The sequence below is a fragment of the Chiloscyllium plagiosum genome, unplaced genomic scaffold (assembly GCF_037043375.1).
Source record: "Chiloscyllium plagiosum isolate Xiang-an unplaced genomic scaffold, Cpla_swu_hap1 HiC_scaffold_4, whole genome shotgun sequence".
Lineage (NCBI taxonomy): Eukaryota > Metazoa > Chordata > Chondrichthyes > Orectolobiformes > Hemiscylliidae > Chiloscyllium > Chiloscyllium plagiosum.
Window position 1 is genome coordinate 76,939,225 of NW_028270142.1, and position 23,325 is coordinate 76,962,549.

A 23,325-nucleotide genomic window follows, 5' to 3' on the forward strand; every position below is an offset into this window, starting at 1 on the left:
CATGCCCCTGAAAATGCTTCATCTTTTTGGTAATCTTGAAGAAGAAATTAATCTCAACCCTCAGAGGAAAAAAATGTTTCCTCATCTGTTTTAAATAGGTGAAAGTGAGGACTGCAGATGCTGGAGATTAGAGTCAAGATTAGAGTGGTGCTGGAAATGCACAGCAGGTCAGGCAGCATCTGAGGATCCTGATGAAGAGCTCCTGCCTGTAACGTCGATTTTGCTGCTCCTCGGATGCTGCCCGACCTGCTGTGAATTTCCAGCACCATTCTAATCTTGACTGTTTTAAATAGGTGCCCACTTTAAAACTATGTCCCCTTGTTCTAGTTTTTCCCTCAAGAGGAAATATCCATCAAACAAGTCTCCTCAGGATCTTATATGTTTCAATTAAAGCACTGCTGCTTTTTCTAAATTCCAAAGGATACAGGCCTAGCCTGTCTTGCCTTTACTCATATGCTCATTCCAGGTATTAGTCTATTAAATCTTGAAACTAACACCAAAGCATTCCAGATGCAGTCTCACCAATGTCCTGTATAACTGAATCATAAGGTCCCTACTCTTGCATTTAATTCCTTTTGCAATAAAATATACCTTTCCTGATTATTTGCTGTACCTGCATACTAACATTTTGGGATTCAGGTACTAGGACACCCACTTTTCTTGGAGATAACTTGCATCCTTCTCAATGAAGACAGATACAAAGTAATATTTTAACCTCATTGCTATTTATCTGTTCTACATCATAAATTCTTTTGACTTTGCCCATAATGGCCAACATTTGAATTAGTCAAACGTTTCCTTTTTATGTACCTATAGATGCCTTTCTTGGCCATTTTTATGTTTTTTGCTAATTTACATTTATTCCATTCCCCCTTTCTTTAATCAGCTTCTTGGCCTCCTTTGAAATACTGTAAAATCCGCTCAATCATCAAGTTTATTATTCTTTCTGACAACTATGTAGACCTTTTCATTAACCTTATTCAAACCTAACTTCTGTGTTAGCCATGCTTGAATGTCATGATGGCAGAAATTTGCTGGAATACATGTGTTTTATACAAAGCAAATAGAACAATGACAACATCCCAATGATTGAAAGGGTGGATATCAAATCCAATGACAAAGGTGTGCAGATGCACACATTTTACATTGCATGATTTATTTGGAGCATTGTTACAGTTGTACTCATCTGTTATGGACTGGGTATGTGATCATATACCTGGTTGAGATTTGCACATGAATTTGGGACTTTGAATAGTCAGGTGAACCATTGGTCTCAGAGTATTTACCATTCTTCTCTCACAGTCATGGTGTTAAAATCACTGGTCTAATTAAGGTGCTGGTCAACAGTGAACCAATAAATACTGATGGTGGATTCACTGTAGAAAAAAAAGCCACAACTCTGGCATTGTGGAAGAAGGAAAGACATTGATATATAATTGAAAGACAGTCAGGCACAGGACACTGATCTGAAGAGCTCTTTAAGTGATAACTTGATGATATGAGTGTTGGCTTAGAATGAGGATGATTTTTCAGGTGCAAGGTATAACTTGAGCTGTCATCCATATTCATGCCTGGGAGAGTAATAGTGAGGGGCAGGTGATGTAACATGTATCAGCTGTTAATAGATTTTTTAAAAATGTCCATCAAAACAAAGAAAAAATGAGCAGGTATAGGCCATTTGGACTTTAAAGCTTGCACTATCTTTGTATGCAATTGATCAGGTACTCTGATCCCACGTTTTCCCCCATACCCTTTGATTCTTTTAGCCTTAAGAAGTAGGACCCCTCAAGGACCAAAGTGGACATGTATGTGTAGAACCACAGGAGATGAACGAGGTCTTCAATGAATACTTTTCCTCTATGTTTACTGTGAAGAAAGACATGAAGACTTGAGATCTTGGGGAACTTAGTGGTCACATCTTGGGGACAGTCCATATCACAGTAGGGGAAGTGTTGGATGTATTAGAATGTATGAAGGTGGATAAATCTGCTGGTCCTGACCAGATATATCCAAGAACTCTGCAAGAGACTAGAGAAGAAATTATGGAGGCCCTGCCTGATATTTTTGCATCATCGTTAGACAAGGGTGAGGTCCTGGAGGACTGGAGGTTAGCAAATGCTGTGCCCTTATTCAAGAAGGGCTGCAAAGAAAAACCTGGGAACTATAGAACAGTAAGCCTAACATCTGTGGTAGTTAAGTTACTTGAGAAGATTCTGAGGGATAAAATATACATGCATTTGAAAAGATATGGTTTGACAAGGAATAGTCAGCACGGCATTATGCGTGGGAGATCATGCCACACAAAGAGTTCTTTGATGAAGTGACCAGTAAGGTTGACAAGAGCCGGGCGATAGACATAGCCTATATGAATTTCAGTAAGCCCTTTAAAAAGGCTCCATATGGTAGGCTGCTCCAGAAGGTTAGATGGCATGGAGTACAGGGGGAGCTGGAAAATTGGGTACATAACTGGCTTGATGGTAGGAAGTAGAAGGTAATAGTGGAAGGGACAAAGTGGGATCAGAATACTGATCAATAGCATACACGGTAGTGCAAGGTTGAAGGTCCAAATGGCCTACACCTGCTCCTTTTTTCTTTGTTTCAATGGAAATTTTTTAAAACTCTATTAACAGCTGATATATGTTACATCACCTGCCCCTCACTATGACTAGTGGTGTGACTCAGGGGTCAGTGCTGTGCCCATTACAGTTTGTTATCTATATCAATGATTTGTATGAGAATGTACAAGACATGCTTAGTAAGTTTGGTATACAATAGACAGTATCGTGGACAGTGAGGAAGGTTTTCAGAAATTGCAGCAGGATCTTGATCAGCTAGGGAAGCGGACCGAGAAATGGCAAATGGAGTTTAACATAGATAAGTGTGAGGTCTTGCATTTTGGAAAGTCAAAACAAGGTAGGAGTTTCATGGTGAATGGTAGGAGTCCTTAAGGAGCGTAGTGGAACAGAGGGACCTTGGAGTTCAGGTAAACAGTTCTCTGAAAGTGGAGTCACAGGTAGACAGGGCAGTGAAGAATGTTTTTGGCACAGTGGCCTTCATCAGTCAGTGCATTGAGTATAAATGCTGGGAAGTTATGTTGTACAAGACATTGGTGAGGCTGCACCTGGAGTATTATGTTCAATTTTGGTCACCTTGCTGTAGGTAAGATGTTATTGAACTGGAAAGAATGCAGAAGAAATTTACAATGATGTTGCCAGGACTCAACCGTCTGAGTTAAAGGGAGAGGTTGGACAAGCTTTTTCTTTAGCGCATGGGAGACTGGGGAATTAGGGGGTGGGGGTCATCTTATAGAAGTGTATAAGATCATGTGAAGCATGGGTAGAGTGAATGCATTCACTCTTTTTGCCAGAGTTGGAGAATCGAGGACTAGAAGGCATCAGCTTAACATTAGAGGGGAAAGAATAAAAGGGAACCTGAGGGGCAACGTTTTTTATACAGAGGGTGATACACATATGGAGTGAGCTGCCAGCAGAAGTGTCTGAAGAGGGTACATTAACAATATTTAAATTGCATTTGGACAAATACATGGATAGGAAAGTATTAGAAAATAATGGGCCAAGTGCAGGGAAATGGGGTTAGCGTGGATGGACATTTTGGTCAGCATGAACCAGTTTGGGCAAAAGGTCCTGTCTCCATCCTGTAGACTCTATGACTCTAATAATATTGTGAATTGGAACCAGGGCCAAGTGGATCTCATTAATTATGAGATCCTTGATTGGGGTTAAACTGGACTAATGAGGGAGTCCTGTCTGGTAGGTATAAATGGGAGATTGAAACAGACTCCTCAATCTGGAGACTGACTTAGAAAAAAAAAATTTAAAATAAACTGGAGATGCAGAAGGTCCCCTGAGTCTAGGAACTGACTTGAAGCTGGTTGGTTGGAGCCAGTGTACAGTGCACATTCAAATAAAGGGGGTCTTCATGATGGGATAACATCCTTTGTGCAATTATTTCAGGTAAATAATACAGAGGAGGCAAAAATAAAAAGTTTTGAGTAATGGATTGGAAATTCAGCTCAAATAGGGAAAGCCATTTTTAAAAACAAAATTATGTTGGAAAAATCACTAGCAGCTGGTCAATGAATAGTTTGAACACAAAAAAAGATGAACAGGAGATTCAGAAGGTCTCCCTCGTCTAGGGACCGGCTTTGAGCTGGCTGGTCAAAGCAAATGTACTGTGCACACGTAAATAAAGGGTGACTTGGTGACAGGATACCGACTCCTGTGCAGTTAATTCAGTGGCAACGAGCGAAAACAATATGTGCCTGAGGAGAATTCACTCACAACAGTTGCCTTTGAGTTGGGGTAAACATTTCTGACATCATGCCTTGTCTTTGGAAGCTTGACTCAATTCATTCTGCTGAAGACTGGGCAGGTATGTGGAAAGTATGTGATTTTTTCCGAGCTAATGACATTGGGCAGATGAAAAGCAACAAGTAATCCTTTAGACTGCTTATGGACTTGCAGCATTTTCGGTTAATAGGAGCTATACTTTCCCTGAGGCACCAGATATGAAAGCCTTTCAAGAGTTAACAGATTTAGTTAAGGAATAATATGAACCCAAACCTTCTCTAATTCTGGGACACTACTGGTTTTATTCAGCTGCTTGAGAACCAGAGGAATTCGTACCTCGATTTTTGATGATCTTAAGACGACTAGCAGAGTCATGTAATTTTGGGTTAACCCTGAATGAGATTTTGAAAGACCATTTTGCATGTGGAATTAATGAGGTAATCATGCAAAACTGCCAATTAGATAAAGCCCAACTGGACTTCAAACAGGTACTACAACTGTCTTTGTCATTAGAAAATACGGCAAGTGGAGTGTTGCAGCTACAGGGCATCCCAGAGGAAGTGGACACCCTCACCTCTCTAATTGAGTTTGGGGAACACCACTTGAGTATAGGGAATTGCACAGCCTCACGCAGAGCATATCCTGAGCAGAGGGACCCTAAACCAGTCCACAGCAAAACCCCACAACAAAGCCGAGTCTCAGCCAAGTGGCTAAGAGGTTCTTCAGGATCTAGACTGGCAAGCCATTTTAGTTGCTGCTGGTTTGTGGACTTGACACAGCAAAGGACCCCTACAAGATCTGACTTGAGTAAGAAAATTCATAGGCCAGTGTCCAGGAGAATGCACATGCTGGAAAGTCCACTTTAATGTGAGTTGCAACAGTTAAATTGATTGGCAAAATCCAAATCAGAACCAATTAAAATAAATGTCTGGTTGCTATGTCAGTTAAAGCAGTCATAGCCCATTGGAGGAATGCCCAACAGTGTTGAAAACAGGTCCATGACCTTCTCCACTTTTTCAACCTAAGTGACACCATCTTCTTTCTGATATGCACACCCACTACTTCTGCTACTTTCCACCAAGGTTCATTCTCTATCACTCTTAATGTTGCCTACAACCTCTTCCCCAATGACTTTTACGCACTCCAACTTTCAACACCACTAATGCTGCATGTCCTCTATGCTGCCTACTCACATGCGGACACCTTCCCAGATGTACCGAAAATAACAGCTTTGCCACCCATTTTCATTTCCCACAATACAGGCCTCCCTCTTATTCTTGAAGAAAATCAGCTTGCAATAGGCAGAAAAATTTAAGATCGGTGGTGAAATGTCCCACATTCAGCTCCTCAACCCTCAAGGTGGGGGAGAGCCAGACTCTAACTGCTCTGAGCAAGTTCTCGATGGTTATAAGAGGCTGTCCTTCACTAACGTGCCAGAATCCCGCCTCAGGCGACTGACTGTGTGGAGTTTGCACATTCTCCCCGTGTCTGCGTGGGATTCCTCCGGGTGCTCCGGTTTCCTCCCACATTCCAAAAATGTGCAGGTTAGGTGAATTGGCCAGGCTAAATTGCCCCTAGTGTTAGGTAAGGGGTAAATGTAGGGGTATGGGTGGGTTGCGCTTCGGCGGGTCGGTGTGGACTTGTTGGGCCGAAGGGCCTGTTTCCACACTGTAACGTAATCTAATCTAAAAAAAATCCCATGTGCAAAGAATATCCTCCTAGACTTGACTCAGGCCTGCTGATAGCTATGACAAGCTTCCTGGCTTCATATCTATGTGAAATGGTAAACCTAGACAATAATTCTACATATCTGATATCTCTGGCTGAGGGGCAAAGTGAAAGAATGTAAATCAAGGCAATGCTATGAGCATTGAGGTAGACTCAAAGTGAGTGAACACTACGACAGCAAGCAAAGAACATAGAAATACAGCCTGATTTAGACTGTGAACTAAGTGTGTGACCTTCAGTGCACAACGTCCTTGCTGCAGCATTATAATGAGAATTATCACAGTGGTCCAACATGCAACATTAAAGTTCAGAATCATCCTGTAAATGGATTGAAGATGTGCAATATGAGTTTTTGGAGGCTGGCTCATTTCAGATGCTAATGTCAATGTGGTGTACTTATGACCAATGTTGAGGGAATGTGCCTGGGATGTCGCAACATTGTTTTCAACATGGATGTTGTTAACAACAAGCAGTGAGGTGAATTCATCAGACAGCTGCTTTAATTTCTTCCCTGAGTTTCCCTCCTAGCTTGTTTTGAGAGTTTGGTGAAATGGGAGATTGATTATTAATGTGTTGTGCCATTAACCTTGTGTTGTGCCATTATTAAGGCACTTAATAAGCAACAATCCCCATTAACTAGCATCTCATCACTGTCTAGTGAGAATCTTACCATGCCACCTGTGAGCTGCAAAGTGGCTTAGTGGTTAGCACTGTTGCCTCACAGTGCCAAGGGCCCAGGTTCAATTCTACCCTTGGGTGACTTTCTGTGTGGAATTTGCACATTCTCCCTGTGTCTATGTGGGTTTCCTACCAGTCCAAAGATGTGCAGGATTGGTCATGGTAAATTGCCCATTGTGTCCAGGGATGTGTAGGCTAAGTGAGATAGCCACGGAAATGCAGGATGATAGGGTAGGGGGAGTTGGTTTGTGTGGGATGCTCTTCAGATGGTTGATGTGGACTCAAGAGCTGAATGGCCTGCTTCCAAACCGTAGGGATTCTATTCAATTCTAAAATCATAAAAAGTGGAGCGAGATGAGCCCTTTGCGCTTGATGCATCCACACATCTCATTCTAATGCAGACACCTGTAACATTTTGCTCATTGTAGTTGAATGTTTTTTTTAGAAAAGACCATTAAAGCTGGAAATGTTTTCTATTCCCGAAATCATATATTCTGAACAGCTTTAAGGAGGGTAGAATGACCAGCATTTTGTCTATTTGTGTCCATCAGAATTCTCCTATCAATACAGATAAATGAACCTCAAACTCTACTTTGGTGTAATTAAATAGGGCAAAGTGACAATGTTAAAAATTTCCATACTATTGCCCTAAATACAATTTCAAATAAATTCTACCAACATTGAGGTATGCCAGTGAGACAATTCAGTCTGTGCCATAAAGCAGAGAAGACCAAACATAATTAATGAGGCCATCTTTATAGAAAGATGAGAAACTTTGCTGAATGTCAATTTTAGTATATTGTGCTTTAGAATTTCCCTGAAGACATTTCATTTATAGAAAGTACCCGAGAAGTACTTGCATTCTGAGGAACATCATGTCATATGCCACTAAACAGAATACAGTCCTCTTATCTGTACTACGGTCTCCAATATTTAAAAGCATTTACCAACTTCATCTCCAACGTTTTGTGCTTTTATTTTAATATGTTATATATTTCAAAAAATAGAAATAGCTTATTTTAAAGGCATCAAGGGGTATAGGAGGAAAATAGAAATATGACATTGAGATAAAGGATCAGCCACGATCATATTGAAGGGTGGAGCAAGTTCAAAAGGCTGAATAGCCTACTTCTGCTCCTACTTCCTATGTTTCTATGTTAACAATGTCTTGTGCAGAACCTTATCATTGATATTCCTTTCTCCATCAAGTTAATTATTTCCTCAAAAAATATTTTATCTATTGTAGAATTGTCTAAGTATACTACACTGTTTTCTCCCTTAGCATTTATTTTACTTCTTTTAAAAAAAAGTTTTCTCCATTGAAAGATTTTCAGATTTTCTTGTAGCAATGACATTTAGACCTCATCCTATACAGTAGCAACAACGACACACAACTATACCAATTGCTTAAATAAATCCTGATTAGCCATATAAAGTTCAGAATATTAGTCAATCTCATCCCTAAGTTCTAAATGAACACAGTGGTCACCCTCTGAGTCACCTGCCAATAGAGTAACTGAAGACATGTTGCTGATTTTCAAAACTATATCCATCAGTCTCGAAGTTCCATGATTACTGTGTACTCCATACTTCTACTTTAGCCCCACTGTGAACCTTGTGCTCTGTTACAAAGTCGCTACATATATTTTTGCCTGGCTGACACACCAGTGTCATAGAGTCATAGAGATGTACAGCATGGAAACAGACCCTTCGGTCCAATCTGTCCATGCCAACCAGATATCCCAACCCAATCTAGTTCCACCTGCCAGCACCCGGCCCATATCCCTCCAAACCCTTCCTATTCATATACCCATCCAAATGCCTCTTAAATGTTGCAATTGTACCAGCCTCCACCAATTCTCTGGCAGCTCATTCCATACACGTACTACCCTCCGTGTGAAAAAGTTGCCCCTTAGGTCCCTTTTATATCTTTCGCTTCTCACCCTAAACCTATGCCCTCTAGTTCTGGACTCCCCAACCCCAAATAGACTTTGTCTATTTATCCTATCTATACCCCTCATAATTTTTTAAACTCTATAAGGTCACCCCTCAGCCTCTGACACTCCAGGGAAAACAGCCCCAGCCTGTTCAACCTCTCCTTATAGCTCAAATCCTCCAACCCTGGCAACATCCTTGTAAATCTTTTCTGAACCCTTTCAAGTTTCACAACATCTTTCCGATAGGAAGGAAACCAGAATTGCACACAATATTCCAATAGTGGCCTAACCAATGCCCTGTACAGCCGCAACATGACCTCCCAACTCCTGTAATCAATACTCTGACCAATAAAGGAAAGCATACCAAACACCTTCTTCACTATCCTATCTACCTGCGACTCCACTTTCAAGGAGCTATGAACCTACATTCCAAGGTCTCTTTATTCAGCAACACTCCCTAGGACCTTACCATTAAGTGTATAAGTCCTGCTAAGATTTGCTTTCCCAAAATGCAGCACCTCGCATTTATCCGAATTAAACCCCATCTGCCACTTCTCAGCCCATTGGCCCATCTGGTCCAGATCATGTTGTAATCTGAGATAACCCTTTCGCTGTCCACTACACCTCCAATTTTGGTGTCATCTGCAAACTTACTAACTGTACCTCTTATGCTCGCATATGTAAATGACAAAAAGTAGAGGACCCAGCACCGATGCTTGTGGCACTCCACTGGTCACAGGCCTCCAGTCTGAAAAACAACCCTCCACCACCACCCACTGTCTTCTACCTTTGAGCCAGTTCTGTATCCAAATGGCTAGTTCTCCCTGTATTCCATGAGATCTAACCTTGCTAATCAGTCTCCCACGGGGAACCTTGTCGAACGCCTTACTGAAGTCCATATAGATCACATCTACTGCTCTGCCCTCATCAATCTTCTTTGTTACTTCTTCAAAAAACTCAATCAAGTTTGTGAGACATGATTTCCCACCCACAAAGCCATGTTGACTATCCCTAATCAGTCCTTGCCTTTCCAAATACATGTACATTCTGTCCCTCAGGATTCCCTCCAACAACTTGCCCACCACTGAGGTCAGACTCACTGGTCTATAGTTCCCTGACTTGTCTTTACCGCCCTTCTTAAACAGTGGTACTTCCAGTCTTCCGGCACCTCACCTGTGACTATCGATGATACAAATATCTCAGCAAGAGGCCCAGCAATCACTTCTCTAGCTTCTCACAGAGTTCTCGGGTACACCTGATAAGGTCCTGGGGATTTATCCACTTTTAACCATTTCAAGACATCCAGCACTTCCTCCTCTGTAATCTGGACATTTATCACCATCTATTTCCCTACAGTCTATATCTGGGATGGATTAAACAAAGAAATTAGCTGTCTTCCCATTTCTTTCACTAATTTTGACTGACATTCATATTTGCAACATTAAACTCTCAGACAGCACAAGTCACAAACTACTGCCACCTAGATATTATCTTTATTGCAAGGATTAAACACTATCAATGGCACTTTATTACGTGCCAAAATGGCCTCCACATATCTCCGTGTTTTGGTTGCAGACACTGAATTGTCAAATCAACTAAAATTCCAAACAATATGTGATTAATCTCTATGGGGTCTTAATTCTAATACAATCCTACCTCAGTGAAACAGTGAATGCAATAGTGAGATAGTCAGCACCACAGCAAACATGCGCAAAGGTCATTAAACATATAATGTCAATGAAAAACAGGCTAAAGTTCCATAACGTGTTGCATATTGATTGGCACTTGAGAGTGACACACCAGGTACCGAGGAGGAATTTTAACTTAAAAATAGACCACAGGAAATCTGTAGGTGTAGCATATATCTCTGTTTTTATTTTTCTATTTTCAACATGTGTATCTGTTTCTGAGTTTCCTGACCAGTTAGGCTGAATGGGCATGATGATGACCTGCACAAAACAACTGGAATTTGAGTATTTAAAGATTTCAGATAGTTGATGGTGGAGTTAGAGTCAGATAGCCACAGAGTTGTACAGCACGGAAACAGACTCTTCGGTCCAACCAGTCCACGCCAATCATAACGCCCAAACTAAACTAGTCCCACTTGCCTGTGCTTTACCCATATCCCTCCAAACACTTCTCATTCAAGTACTTATCCAAATGTCTTTTAAACATTGTAACTGTATTCGCATCTACCATTTCCTCTTAAAGTTCATTTCAAACATGAACAATTCTCTCTGGAAAAAAGTTGTCCCTCATGCCTTTTTTAAGTCTTCCAGTGAAAAAAGTCCCAGCCTATCCAGCCTTTACTTATAACTCAACCTTTCATTCCGGGCTACATCCTGGTAAATCTTTCTGAGCACTCTCCAGCTTAATGATAACCTTCCTTTAACAGTGCGACTAGAACTGGACACAATACTCCAGAATGTCCTGTGCAACCTCCAAATGATGTTTCAACTCCTATACTCAAAGGTCTGAGCAATGAAGGCAAGTCTGCTAACCGCCTTCTTAAACAGCCTATTTACATGTGACGCAAATGTCAAAGAATTATGAACCCGAACCCCTAAGTCTAGATTGTCTTCCATCTGCCACTTCTTTGCCCAATCTCCTAGCCTGTCCAAGTCCTTCTTCAGCTTCCCTGCTTTCTCAACACTACCAGCCCCTCCATTATTTTTGTGACATTCACGAAGTTAGCAACAATGCTCTCAGTTTCATAGTCCAGACAATTAATGTATGTAGTTGTGAATAGTTGTGGTCCCAATATGGACCCCTGCAGAACTCCACTAGTCACCGGCACTCCATTAATCACCCTTTATCAAAAGTCTCTGCCTTCTGCCATTCAGTCAATTCTCTATCCATGCCAGTGCATTGATCCTAACACCACGCACTCTTATCTTATTTAGTAGCCTCCTGTGTGGCATCTTGTCAAAAGCCTTCAGGAAATCCAAATAGGTCATGGTCACTGGCTCTCCTTTGTCTAACTTGTTACCTTCTCAAAGAATTTTAACAGACTTGCCAGATTTGACTTCCCTTTGACAAAGTTATGATGACTCAGTGGATTTGAGCAGGCACTTCTAAGTACTCACAATCTCATCCTTAATAATGGATTCTAAAATCTTACCAGTGACTGAGGTCAGGCTAACAAGCCTATAGTTTCCTGGCTTCTGCCTCCTTTCCTTCTTAAACAGGGGTGTCACATTAGCCATTTTCCAGTTCTCTGGAACTCTCTTTGACTCCAGTGATGACTGAAAGATCACCACCAATGTTTCTACATTCTCCTCAGCTATCTCTTTTAAACTTTTCGGGTGTCATCCATCTGTTCTGGGTGGTTTATCCACCTTTAGGTCTTTCATGTCTCCAAGCACCTTGTCCAGAGTGATGACCACTACACTCACCTCTGCTCCCTGACTCTCTTGAAGTTCTGGTACCCTGGTGTCTTTCTTTATGAAAATTAATGAAAAGTACCAATTCAGTTCCTCTGTCCTTTCTTTGTTCCCCATTTCTAATTTGCCAACCTAAGTTTCCAGGTCCAGCGTTCACTCTTGTGTCGTTCTTACTTTTTATTTATCTTAGAACTTATGCAATATCCTTTTATATTACTAGCTAGCTTACTCTCATATTTCATCTTCTCCTCCCTTGTTGCTTTTTTTAAAGTTATCCTCTGCTGTATTTAATAGAGCTCCCACTAATCTTCACCACATTTTATACTTTGTCTTTTGCTTTTCCTGACTTCCAGATATGGTTGCCTCATCCTCCCCGAGCATGTTTCTTCCTCCTTGGGATAAATTTCTGTGAATTACCTACTCCGAAATTACCCCCAGAAATTCCAGCCACTGCTGCTTCACCTTCTTCTCTGCTAGGCTCTCCTTACAATCAATCTGACCAGCTCTTCCCTTGTGTCTTTGGCAACGAACTGTATTCAATGGTAATACCATTGCATCTGATTCCAGTTCCTCCCTCACAAACTGCAGGGCGAATTCTATCACATTATGGCCAATGTGCCCTTGAGATTCCTTCACCTTAAGACCGCTAATCCATTCTGCCTCATAACACATCATCAAAGCCAAATTGCCTGCTCCCTCGTGGGCTCTACCACAAATTAATCCAAAAACCCAATTTCACGTATATACTACAAATTCCTTTTCTTGAGACCTACTATCAACCTGATTATTGCAGTTCAGCTTCATATCAAAGTCCTCTGGATTACTGTATGCCTTTGCTATCTCCTAATTTATTTACTTCTCCATATCCTAACTACTGCTCGGAGAACAGTACACAACCTCCATCAGGATCTTTTTACCTTTGCAGTTTCTCAACTCTACCCACACAAATTCTACACCTTCCCACCCTATATCACTTTTTGCTATAGATTTAATTTCATTTCACACTAACAAGGCAACCTTGCCCCACTCAGCCCATCATCGTGTTCTTTCGATAGGACTCAAATTCTAGAATATTTATTTCCCAGCCCTGATCCCCTTGCAGCCATGCTCTGTGATACAACATCATAAGATTTACTAGTTCGATTATGTAATTGAAGGATTACGTTTACTACAGAAAGTATGTATAAACTGCAGTTAACAGCAGATAAAAAGGAAGATTTGATTAAGATGTTTATAATCATGAAGTGTTTAAATAAAGAAAGAAAAATTTACAGATATTGTCTCGGACTCATCCTTATCCCTTTGGATATTTCATTTTCAAGTTTTCTTATTTTTGGAGTGGTATTGTTTGCTACGCATTAAAAAGTACATTTTTATGTGTGAAAATCTTTTTTTTTAAACAGAGCATGAACTTTATTTTACACAGAACATAAAGCACAGTACAAGCCCTGCAGCCCTCGATGTTGTGCCAGCCTTTTATCCTACTCTAAGATCAGACTAACCCACAAACCCTTCATTGTACTATCTTCCATGTGCCTATCCAAGAGCTACTCAAACGTCCCTAATGTATCTGACTCAACCACAACTATTGGCAGTGTATTCCACGCACCCACCATTCTGTGTGAAGAATCTACCTCTAATATTTCCCTAAGCCTTCCTCCAATCACCTTAAAATTATGTCTCCTTGTGAGAGACATTTCCACCATTGGAAAACTTATCTGGCTCTCCACTCTATCTATGCCTCTCAACATCTTGTACACCTCTATCAAGTCACCTCTATCTTCCTTCGCTCCAATGGGAAAAGCCCTAGCTCTCTCAATCTTTCTTCATAAGACGTGCCCTCCAGTCCAGGCAGCATCCTGGTAAATCTCTTCTGTGCCCTTTCTAAAGCTTCCATATCTTTCCTATAATGAGGCAACAAGAACTGAACACATTATTCCAAGTGTGGTCAAACCAGGGCTCTATAAAGCTGCAGCATAACCTTGTGGCTCTTAAATTGAATCCCTCTGCTCATGAAAGCCAACATACCATGTGCCTTCTTAACAACCCCATCAACTACGGCAGCAATGTTGAGAGATCTATGGATGTGAACTCCAAGATCACTCTGTTCCTCCACATTGAGAAGAATCCTGCCTTTAACCCTGTATTCTGCATTCAAATTTGACTTTCCAAAGTGAATCACTTCACACTTTTCCAGATTGAAATCCTTCTGCGACTTATCAGCCCCGATCTGCATCTTGTCAATGTCATGTTGCAGTTGAAAGTATGGTGCTAGAAATGCAGGCAGCATCTGAGGAGCAGGTGAATCAGTGTTTCGGGCATAAGCCCTTCATCCGGAATGAGGCTCCTGATGAAATGTCGATTCTCCTGCTCGTCGGATGCTGCCTGACCTGCTGTGCTTTTCTAGCACCACACTCTTGACTTTGATCTCCAGCATCTGTAGTTCTCGCTTTCTCCAGTGTCCCATTGCAATCTACAACACTATCAATAACTCCATCAAGCTTTGTGTCATCAGCAAACGTACTAACCCATCCTTCCACTTCCTCATCCAAGTCATTTATAAAAGCCATAAAGAGCAGAGGTCCCAGAACCAATCCCTGTGGAACACCACTGGTCACCAAGCTCCCGGGTGAATACTTTCCATCTACCACCACCCTCTGTCTTTTATGGGCCAGCCAATTCTATATCCAGACAGCGAGATTTTCCTGTATCCTATGCCTCCTTACTTTCTAAATGAGCCTACCCTGCGAACCTTATTAAATGCATGTGCACCACATCCACTGCTTACCTTCATCAATGTGTTTTGTCCCATCCTCAAATATTTCGTTGTTTATGAGGCATTACTTGACCCTCACAAAGCCATGATGACTATTTCTAATCAAACTGTGGTTTTCCAAGTAATCATAAATCCTGTCTCTCAGAAACTTCTCCAATACTTGCCCATCACAGACGTAAGACTGACTGGTCTGTAATTCCTAGGATTATCCCTATTCCCTTTCTTGAACAAGGGATTAACATTTGCCACCCTCCAATCATCTGGCACTACTCTAGTGGACAATGAGGATGCAAAGATCATCGTCAAAGGCTCAACAATCTCTTCCCTCACTTCCTGTAGTAACCTAGGGTTTATCCCATTTGGCCCAGGGGATTTATCTATCCTTACGTTTTTAAAGATTTTTAGCATATCTTCATTGTTCGAGCATCCAGTCTGTTTCACACTGTCCTCATAAACATCAAGGTCCCTCCCACTAGTGAATACTGAAGCAAAGTATTCATTAAGGTCCCTCCCCTACCTCCTCCGATTCCAGGTGCAAGTTCCTCAAACCACCCATGATCAGCCCTACCCTCACCCTGGCCATCCATCTGTTCCTCACATAAGTGTAAAATGTTTTGGGGTTTTCCTTAATCCTATCCGTGAAAGCCTTTTCATGCTCTCTTCTGGCTCTACCAAGTCCATTCTTCAGTTCCTCCCTGGTTACTGTGTAACCCTCGTGAACCCTGTCTGTTCCTTGCCTCCTCAACATTAAGCAAGCTTCCTTCTTCCTCTTGACTAGACGTTCCACATCTGTTGTCACCCAAGGTTCTTTCAACCTACCATCCCTTCCTTGCTTCAGTCTGTCAAACCTGTCCAGCAATATGAGCAAGCGCTTCTTAAACATGTTTCTGTTGTGCATTCCCTGAGAACATCTGTTCCCAAATTAAGCACCCTAGTTCCCATCTAATAGCATTGTAATTTCCCTTCCCCCAATTAAATATTTTCCCTACTGTCTTCTCCTATCCCTCTCCATGACTATAGTAAAGGTCAGGGAGTTGTGATCACTATCAACGAAATGCTCTCCCACCAAGATATCTGACACCTGGCATCGTTCGTTGCCAAGCACCAAATCCAATATGCCCTCTTCTCTAGTCGGTCTATCTATAGGTTGTATCAGGAACCTTTCCTGGTCACCCCTGACAAAAACTGCTCCATCCAAACTATTTGAACATGGAAGGTCTAATCAATATTAGGGAAGTTAAAGTCACCTATGACAACAACCCTGATAATTCTGCAACTTTCCAAAATCTGCCTCCCAAACTGCTCCTCTGTGTCTCTGTTGCCAGGGTGGGGGTGGGGTGGGGAGTGGAGGTGGGGATCTGTAAAAAAGTCCCGATAAAGTGACTACTCCTTTCCTGTTTCTGACTTCCACCCATGCTGACTCTGTAAACAAGCCCTCCTCAATAACCTCCCTTTCTGCAGGTGTGATACTATCCTTGATTAGCAATGCCAACAACCCCCATCTATTTTACTTTCCCCCCTATTCCTTTTGAAACATCTAAACCCTGGAATATCCAACAACTATTCCTGTCCCTGTGATATCCAAGTCTTCATAATGACCACAACATCATAGTTCCAAATCCTGATCCATGCTCTAAGTTCGGCACCCTTATTCCATTACTTCTTACATTAAAGTAGACACACTTCAACCCATCACACTGACTGCACCTTTGCCCTGTCAAGTGCCCACCCCTCCTCACAAACTCTCTGCACACTGTATTGGCCGTTTACTACCTATTCCATCATCTAATCTGTACCGCCAGTTCCCACCCTCCCCTCCACGCCCCCCAATCTAGTTTAAACCCTCCCGAAGAGCTCTGGAAAACCTCCTGGCCATGATATTGGTGTCCCTACAGTTCAGATGCAACCCGTCCTTTTTGTATAGGTCTGACTTTCCCCAGAAGGTATCCCAATGTTTTGAAACTATTACAAACCCTTTCAAATACTATGTGTACGTTTTGATTTTCAATTTATTTACTTCCATATTGTTCACATTATGTATTTCTACATCATGTATTTAGTATTTTTTGATCTCCATTGTGACTTTGTATTTTTAATGTTTTTATTTTGGTTATTTTGTCAAATTCAGTTTGTTTTTTATTTTAATTTTTACTTTGAGAGTTCCTTACATTTGTAATCATATTTGCTAATTACTTTACATATGTGCATTCTTACTTGAGGGCAATTATGTCAGCTTCCTTGTTACCTGAAATGTATCAGTGCTACTCGGTTTGAATAGTTGTTGCTTTCCAGTGCCTAAAACAATTGGGCCTGATGATCCTTTGTCGCCATATGCATAAATGATCACAGTTGCTTCAGTGCCAGCTAGATGAAAGTTTCCAGTCGTGACTATCACCTCCCATGTATCTGCTATTATTAACAAAATAAAACCCATCATTTTTATTATTTGGAATAAAACAAGTGCACATGATTTCACTAAATATAGTTGATACTGAAATAACAATTATCTTTAGCCCTTGTGTTGTTCTTTTATTAAATAAAATGACAGAAATTCACACTTGATACATAACAAGGTTGATTTGGAAAATTTTGATTTCATTTACACAGAAGTAATCCTTCCTTCCTTGGTTTTCTCCCAAGTCTACTGGCAAATGAAGCACATGCATGTTTCAATAGTTAGTTTTTCACCTGGAGCAAGTCACTCACCTGTAGCCAGAGTTTGAGGGACAGAAGTTTTGTCGAACAGCATCCCTGCCTCTGGGCCACAAGTTGATTATATTCAAGTTATTTGAGAAGATAATAACCAGGAGGGATAAAGGGAACCAGTAGATGTTTAACATTTAGATTTCTAAAAGACATTTGATAAAGTAAGGCCACTTGATTAAAATCATGGTCCATGGTCATGGCAGTTTTAGATGAGCATAGATAGAGGATTGACTAAGAGTTGGGAAAAAGGAGGCATTTTTAGGATGGCAACCAGGAATTAATGGAACACCGTATGGATCAGTGCTGGGACCACAACTATTTACAACCTATATAAAGTGAGTTGGATGGGGAAATTGAATACAATATCACCAAATTTGTGAATGATACAAAAATAGGTGGGAAGACAATGGTATGGATGACACAAACAGTCTGCAGAGGGATAGAGATAAATTAAGTGAGTAGGCAAAAATGTAATGTGGATAATGGCCAGGAAACACAAAGGAGCTGAATAATATTTACATGGAGACAGACTGTAGAAAGATCTGAATGTGGGATCCTCATATATGAATAACAAAAGGTAGCATCCAGGTACTGCAGACAATAGGAAAGTTAAATGGATTGTTAGTTTTTATTTCAAAGGGAATGAAGGAGAAAATTAAAGAAGTCTTGCTAAAACAATACAATGTACAAGTCAGACTAGGAGAGGTTGAGTAGGTTGAGCTAGTACTCACTGGGCTTTAGAAGAATGAGGGGCCATCTAATTGAAATATCCAGAGTTTTTAGAGGACATGACAGGATGGAGACAAAGAACTGTTTCTCCTTATGGGAGAGTCTAGAACCAGACAGCATAATCTCAGAGCAAGGGGTTCCCCATTTAAGACAGAGATGAGGAGGAGTTTTGGGTTCTCTCAGAAGGTGGAATTCTTTACCTCAGAAGGCAGTTAAAGCTGGGTTATTAAGTATGTTCAAGGTTGAGATAGACAGATTTATAACTTATAAGTGATCAACTTTGAAGGGGAAAAAAGACAGAAAAATGAAGTTGATCTCAATGAATGATGAAGTAAGTTTGATAGACTGAATACCCTACTTCTGCATAAGTTTATGGTAATATGTTTCAAATCCACATCCAAGACTTCATGCTATTGAATGACATGTCCAAACTGGTTGATTTTCAATCTTCAAATTTCTCATATGTACCTACGATAGGAGGTTAGAACAAAAGAGTCTCCTATTATCAGAACTATGTGGTAGCTGCAGCACAACAGTTTCATCACATTAAAAGCTTACATGTGTAGGTTTGTGCCTACACTTTGGGCAATGAAGCCAGCCAGGTTTTAGATTTGGAGGTAGGTGAGCACTTTGGTGATAGTGGGCGACACGGTGGCTAGCACTGCTGCCTCACAGCGCCAGAGACCCGGGTTCAATTCCCACCTCAGGCAACTGTCTGTGTAGAGTTTGCACATTCTCCCCGTGTCTGTGTGGATTTCCTCAGGGTGCTCCAGTTTCCTCCCACAGTCCAAAGATGTGCAGGTTAGGTGAACTGGCCAGGCTAAATTGCCTGTAGTGTTAGGTGAAGAGGTAAATGTAGGGGAATGGGTCTGGGTAGGTTGCTCTTCGGAGGGTCGGTATGGACTTGTTGGGCTGAAGGGCCTGTTTCCACACTGTAAGTAATCTAATAGTGACCACAATTCAATTATGTTTACTTTAGCGATGGAAAGGCATAGCTATTCTGGCAAGTGTGAAAACAGATAAATTCCCTGGGCTAGAGGTGATTTATCCTAGGATGCTCTGCGAAACCAGTGAGGAGATTGCAAAGCCATTGGCTTTGATCTTTATGTTGTCATTGTCTACAGGAATAGTGCCAGAAGACTGGAGGATAGCAAATGTTGTTCCCTTGTCCAAGAAGGGGAGTAGAAACAACCCTGGTATTTATAGACCAGTGAGTCTTACTTCAGTTGTGGGTAAATTGTTGGAAAAGATTATAAGAGGTATGATTTATAACCATTTAGATAGGAAAAAGTTGATTAGGGATAGTCAACAGGTTTTGTGAAGGGTATGTTGAGCCTCACAAACCTTATTGAGTTATTTGAGAAGGTGACCAAACCGATGAATGAGGGTAAAGCGTTGATGCGGTGTATATGGATTTCAGTAAGGTGTTCGATAAAGTTCCCCATGGTAGACTACTGCCCAAAATAAGGAGGCATGGGATTGTGGGTTATTTAGCGGTTTGGATCAGAAATTGGCTAGCTTAAAGAAGACAAAGGGTGGTGGTTGATGGGAAATGTTTATCCTGGAGTTCAGTTACTAGTGGTGTACCGCAAGGATCTGTTTTGGGTCTACTGCTGTTTGTCATTCTTATAAATGACCTGGATGAGGGCATAGAAAGATGGGTTAATAAATTTGCAGATGACACTAAGGTTGGTACAGTTGTGGATAGCAACGAAGGATGTTGTTAGTCTACAGAGGAACATGGATAAACTGCAAAGCTGGGCTGAGATTTGGCAAATGGAGTTTAATGCAGTAAAGTGTGAGGTGATTCACTTTGGAAGGAGTGACAGGAATGCAGAGTACTGGGCTAATGCTAAGATTCTTGGTAGTGTAGATGAGCAGAGAGATCTTGGTGTCCATATACATAGATCCCTCAAAGTTGCCACCCAGGTTGATAGGACTGTTAGGAAGGCATACGGTGTGTTAGCTTTTATTAGTAGAGGTATCGAGTTTCGGAACTATGGGGTCATGCTGCAGCTGTACAAGATTCTGCTGCGGCCACATTTGGAGTAGTGCATACAGTTCTGGTCACCATATTATAGAAAGGATATGGAAGCTTTGAAAAGGGTTCAGAGGAGATTTACAAGGATGTAGCCTGGTATAAAGGGAAGGTCTTATGAGGAAAGGCTGAGGGACTTGAGGCTATTTTTGTCAGAGAGAAGAAGGTTGAGAGGTGACTTAATTGAGACATATAAGATAATCAGAGGGTTAGATTGGGTGGACAGTGAGAGCCTTTTTCCTAGGATGGTGATGGATAGCACAAGGGGGCATAGCTTCAAATTTAATGGTGACAGATATTGGACAGATGTCAGAGGTAATTTCTTTACTTAGAGTACGCACTGCTTGCTGTAGTCTCACCAACTTTACGGGCATTTAAATGGTCGTTGGATAGGCATTTGTGCGAGAATGGAATAGTGTAGGTTAGGTGGGCTTCAGATTGGTTTCACAGGGCAGCGCAACATCAAGGGCTAAAGGACCTGTACTATGATGTAATATTTTATGTTACATGTTCTTCGTTCTGTGTTCTATGTGCCATGGGCTGTACTCCATTGTAAGCATCCCTCTCCTTGCGAGGGATTGTCAGTGGAGTTTGAGGAACACCATTGTGCATCAAGCACAGCTAAACAAGAGGCTCTCTGCATCTTCCCCTGTCATTGGTGTCTTGAAACGTTCTTCTAAATCTTTGAGCAATTTTTCATTGCAGATATGAACTAATTCAAGTTATGGTTTATAAATTTATGCTTCAAGACATAACCATTTGAAACAGAGAAGTTACAGGATTATTAGAAAAAAGTCAGAGCAGTGGGATTAGTTTGAATTGCTTTAGCAAAGAGCTAATACAGACATGATCATTTTCTCCCATCTAGATTCCATTAGTCAGCCAATGTGTAATTTACTCACTAGCATTACCATGGAACAGTTTGGATCTGTTTGCCTCAGGCATTTGATTACTAAGTCACAGAGGGTCAATTTTGAATGTCAGGCAAATATTGGAGATCTACCTTGATTCCTGATTCTATCTTATTTAGATTACTGATGTCAGTACTGCAAATCATGGGTATGTTATGCTTCTAGAAAGTTGAAGTTCCAAAATGGGACTGCATACAAGATGTATTCCATCAGGAACTTAAGCGAATACTGGAGGGATGTTAATGCATTATTTCTATGCTTTCTAATAACTAGTTCAAAGGAGATTGTTGGACTGATGTTCTGAAAAGGTTTGATGATATCAATGTGAATTAGTATTTTCATAATTAACAGTCATACAAAATCCAGTCTATAAATTTTATGTGTTCTTGCCTTGAATAATTTCCTGTGAATTCTGGTCCTGTCGAATTTCTGAAAATAGAAAAAAAACTTAGAATTACATGCAAAAAAATGAACAATATTCAACTTTATTTGTGTTAAGAGCTTCAGCACTCATCTCTGTCGCAGGTTCCTCTTTCTCTTGTCTGCATATTTCCTTGAACTCAATTTAGTTTTTTTTAAAGGTGCATTATACATTTTGAGTAGGATTGCTTGGTCAAGAATGTAAGAAGGGAGAGCTTCAAGTGGATCAATAATGTTTCAAGCAGAGCTAGTTACTTGAGGATGTGATCAGAAACATTTCTCAAATATTTAGGTGTCAAGTCTTCTCAGTGTTGTTCAAATAGCATACAATAAATTCAATGTCATTCTGGAGTATGGTTCTTTTTTGTAACTGTGTGAAGGCAGATCACAAAATCTTATTCTGAATAGTATATATTTTTATAATTCATCATAGCCGACATAATAATAAAAGTACAATATTCAGAATATCCCCACCCTTAAGTCTTTTAAGGGTGCTCACCAGAAAGTTTGATCTCTATTTCTGGCTGGACAACATCCATTAAGATATATGGAAACCACCTGCAATAAACATAAATCTACATGTTACATTGGAAATATCACAATATTATAAAACTTTGCTAATATATGTAGCATTGATGTGTAAGATAACTCTAGATTTGATTAGAAAAATCATTTATCTCCAATGCAATACATATTGAAGCTTAAATTCCTTGGGTTATGATCCAGTGGTTTTGTCAGGAACAAGGAGTATGTGGGAATAGATTAGCAGACACCTAATAAATATTGGAAAGACTGGCTGAAGCTTCATTATACCGGTATATCTGGTACATGTCTGTTTCCAACCCCATACAATTAGACATTCCAGCACTCAACCAGCACTTGAGGAAAGTTGTTCAAGTCTCCATATTCCAATTCTGTCCATGTACTTGAACTATTGGTCAACATTCACAGTAAAAACATTTTTATAAAGAAAGCTTTTAGTTCCATTATTCCCTGGTAGGAATCAAAACCATCCATCAGAAAATTGTTACACCTCCTATTTTAGATATGATGGGTCCAGACTGAGCTACACAAGTGATAATTCCTGTTATCAGATAGAATGAGAAGTCAAAGACTCTTTTCCCCCATCATCACATTTCACTATACATATCCACAGAGCCCAACATTTACCTTTTAGGGGATCCTGTGTTCCCTTCAGAAGGTAAATCAGAAACACTTGGATATGTCAGGGATCTGGTTCAATTTCTGCAATATTCCAGCAATAGTATTCTGTTATCTCGCAAAAGGTATGTCAGAAAACAGCCATATACACTGAGGAATGTTATACCTGTCAGCTGTTTGATTAATTATTTCTGTTGGCAGTTTCAATTCTTGCAATTATTTTCCTTAATCTCTTTAAAAGACATTGGTTAATTTTTTTGTAGAGGGCCTGGCCCTTCTCATTGACTGAAAAGCTGGCAGCAGGTCACCTTGACTGGATTTGATGGTCATCGGGCTGTAAACTGTCAAAGGTCATGGCCTCCGCATCCCTCATCCCTAAACTTTGGAGGATGTTCTTTGGCTAAGAGTTGCAGGCCAATCAGATTAAAGATTGCTCTGAAGTCCAAAAAGTGATGAATTCCTACAGTATGGAAGTAGGCCATTTATGCATGGTGGTTAATTGGTTAGCAATGCGGCCTACAGCACCAGGGACTCAAGTTCGATTCCAC

General features: G+C 40.7%; 1 protein-coding gene across 7 annotated transcripts in view; it reads right to left on the reverse strand.

Annotated features, from left to right (window-relative positions):
• The window catches only part of LOC122549101 (lipoxygenase homology domain-containing protein 1-like), a 326,386-nt gene that overhangs the window by 80,356 nt on the left and 222,705 nt on the right, over positions 1 to 23,325 (reverse strand). For 6 of the 7 annotated variants that reach the window (XR_015756989.1, XM_087986387.1, XM_087986386.1 and 3 more), the window contains 3 exons: positions 22,116 to 22,174; positions 21,587 to 21,625; positions 17,058 to 17,221 (listed from right to left, as the gene is read on the reverse strand). Coding sequence is in view for 6 of the 7 variants with exons in the window: in XM_087986387.1 (XP_087842513.1) it covers positions 17,058 to 17,221; positions 21,587 to 21,625; positions 22,116 to 22,174 (262 nt within the window). In the remaining variant the exon portion in view is untranslated. Of the gene's footprint in view, positions 1 to 17,057; positions 17,222 to 17,320; positions 17,454 to 21,586; positions 21,626 to 22,115; positions 22,175 to 23,325 lie in introns of those variants that run through there. The other variant, XM_087986391.1, reaches the window with a different exon arrangement.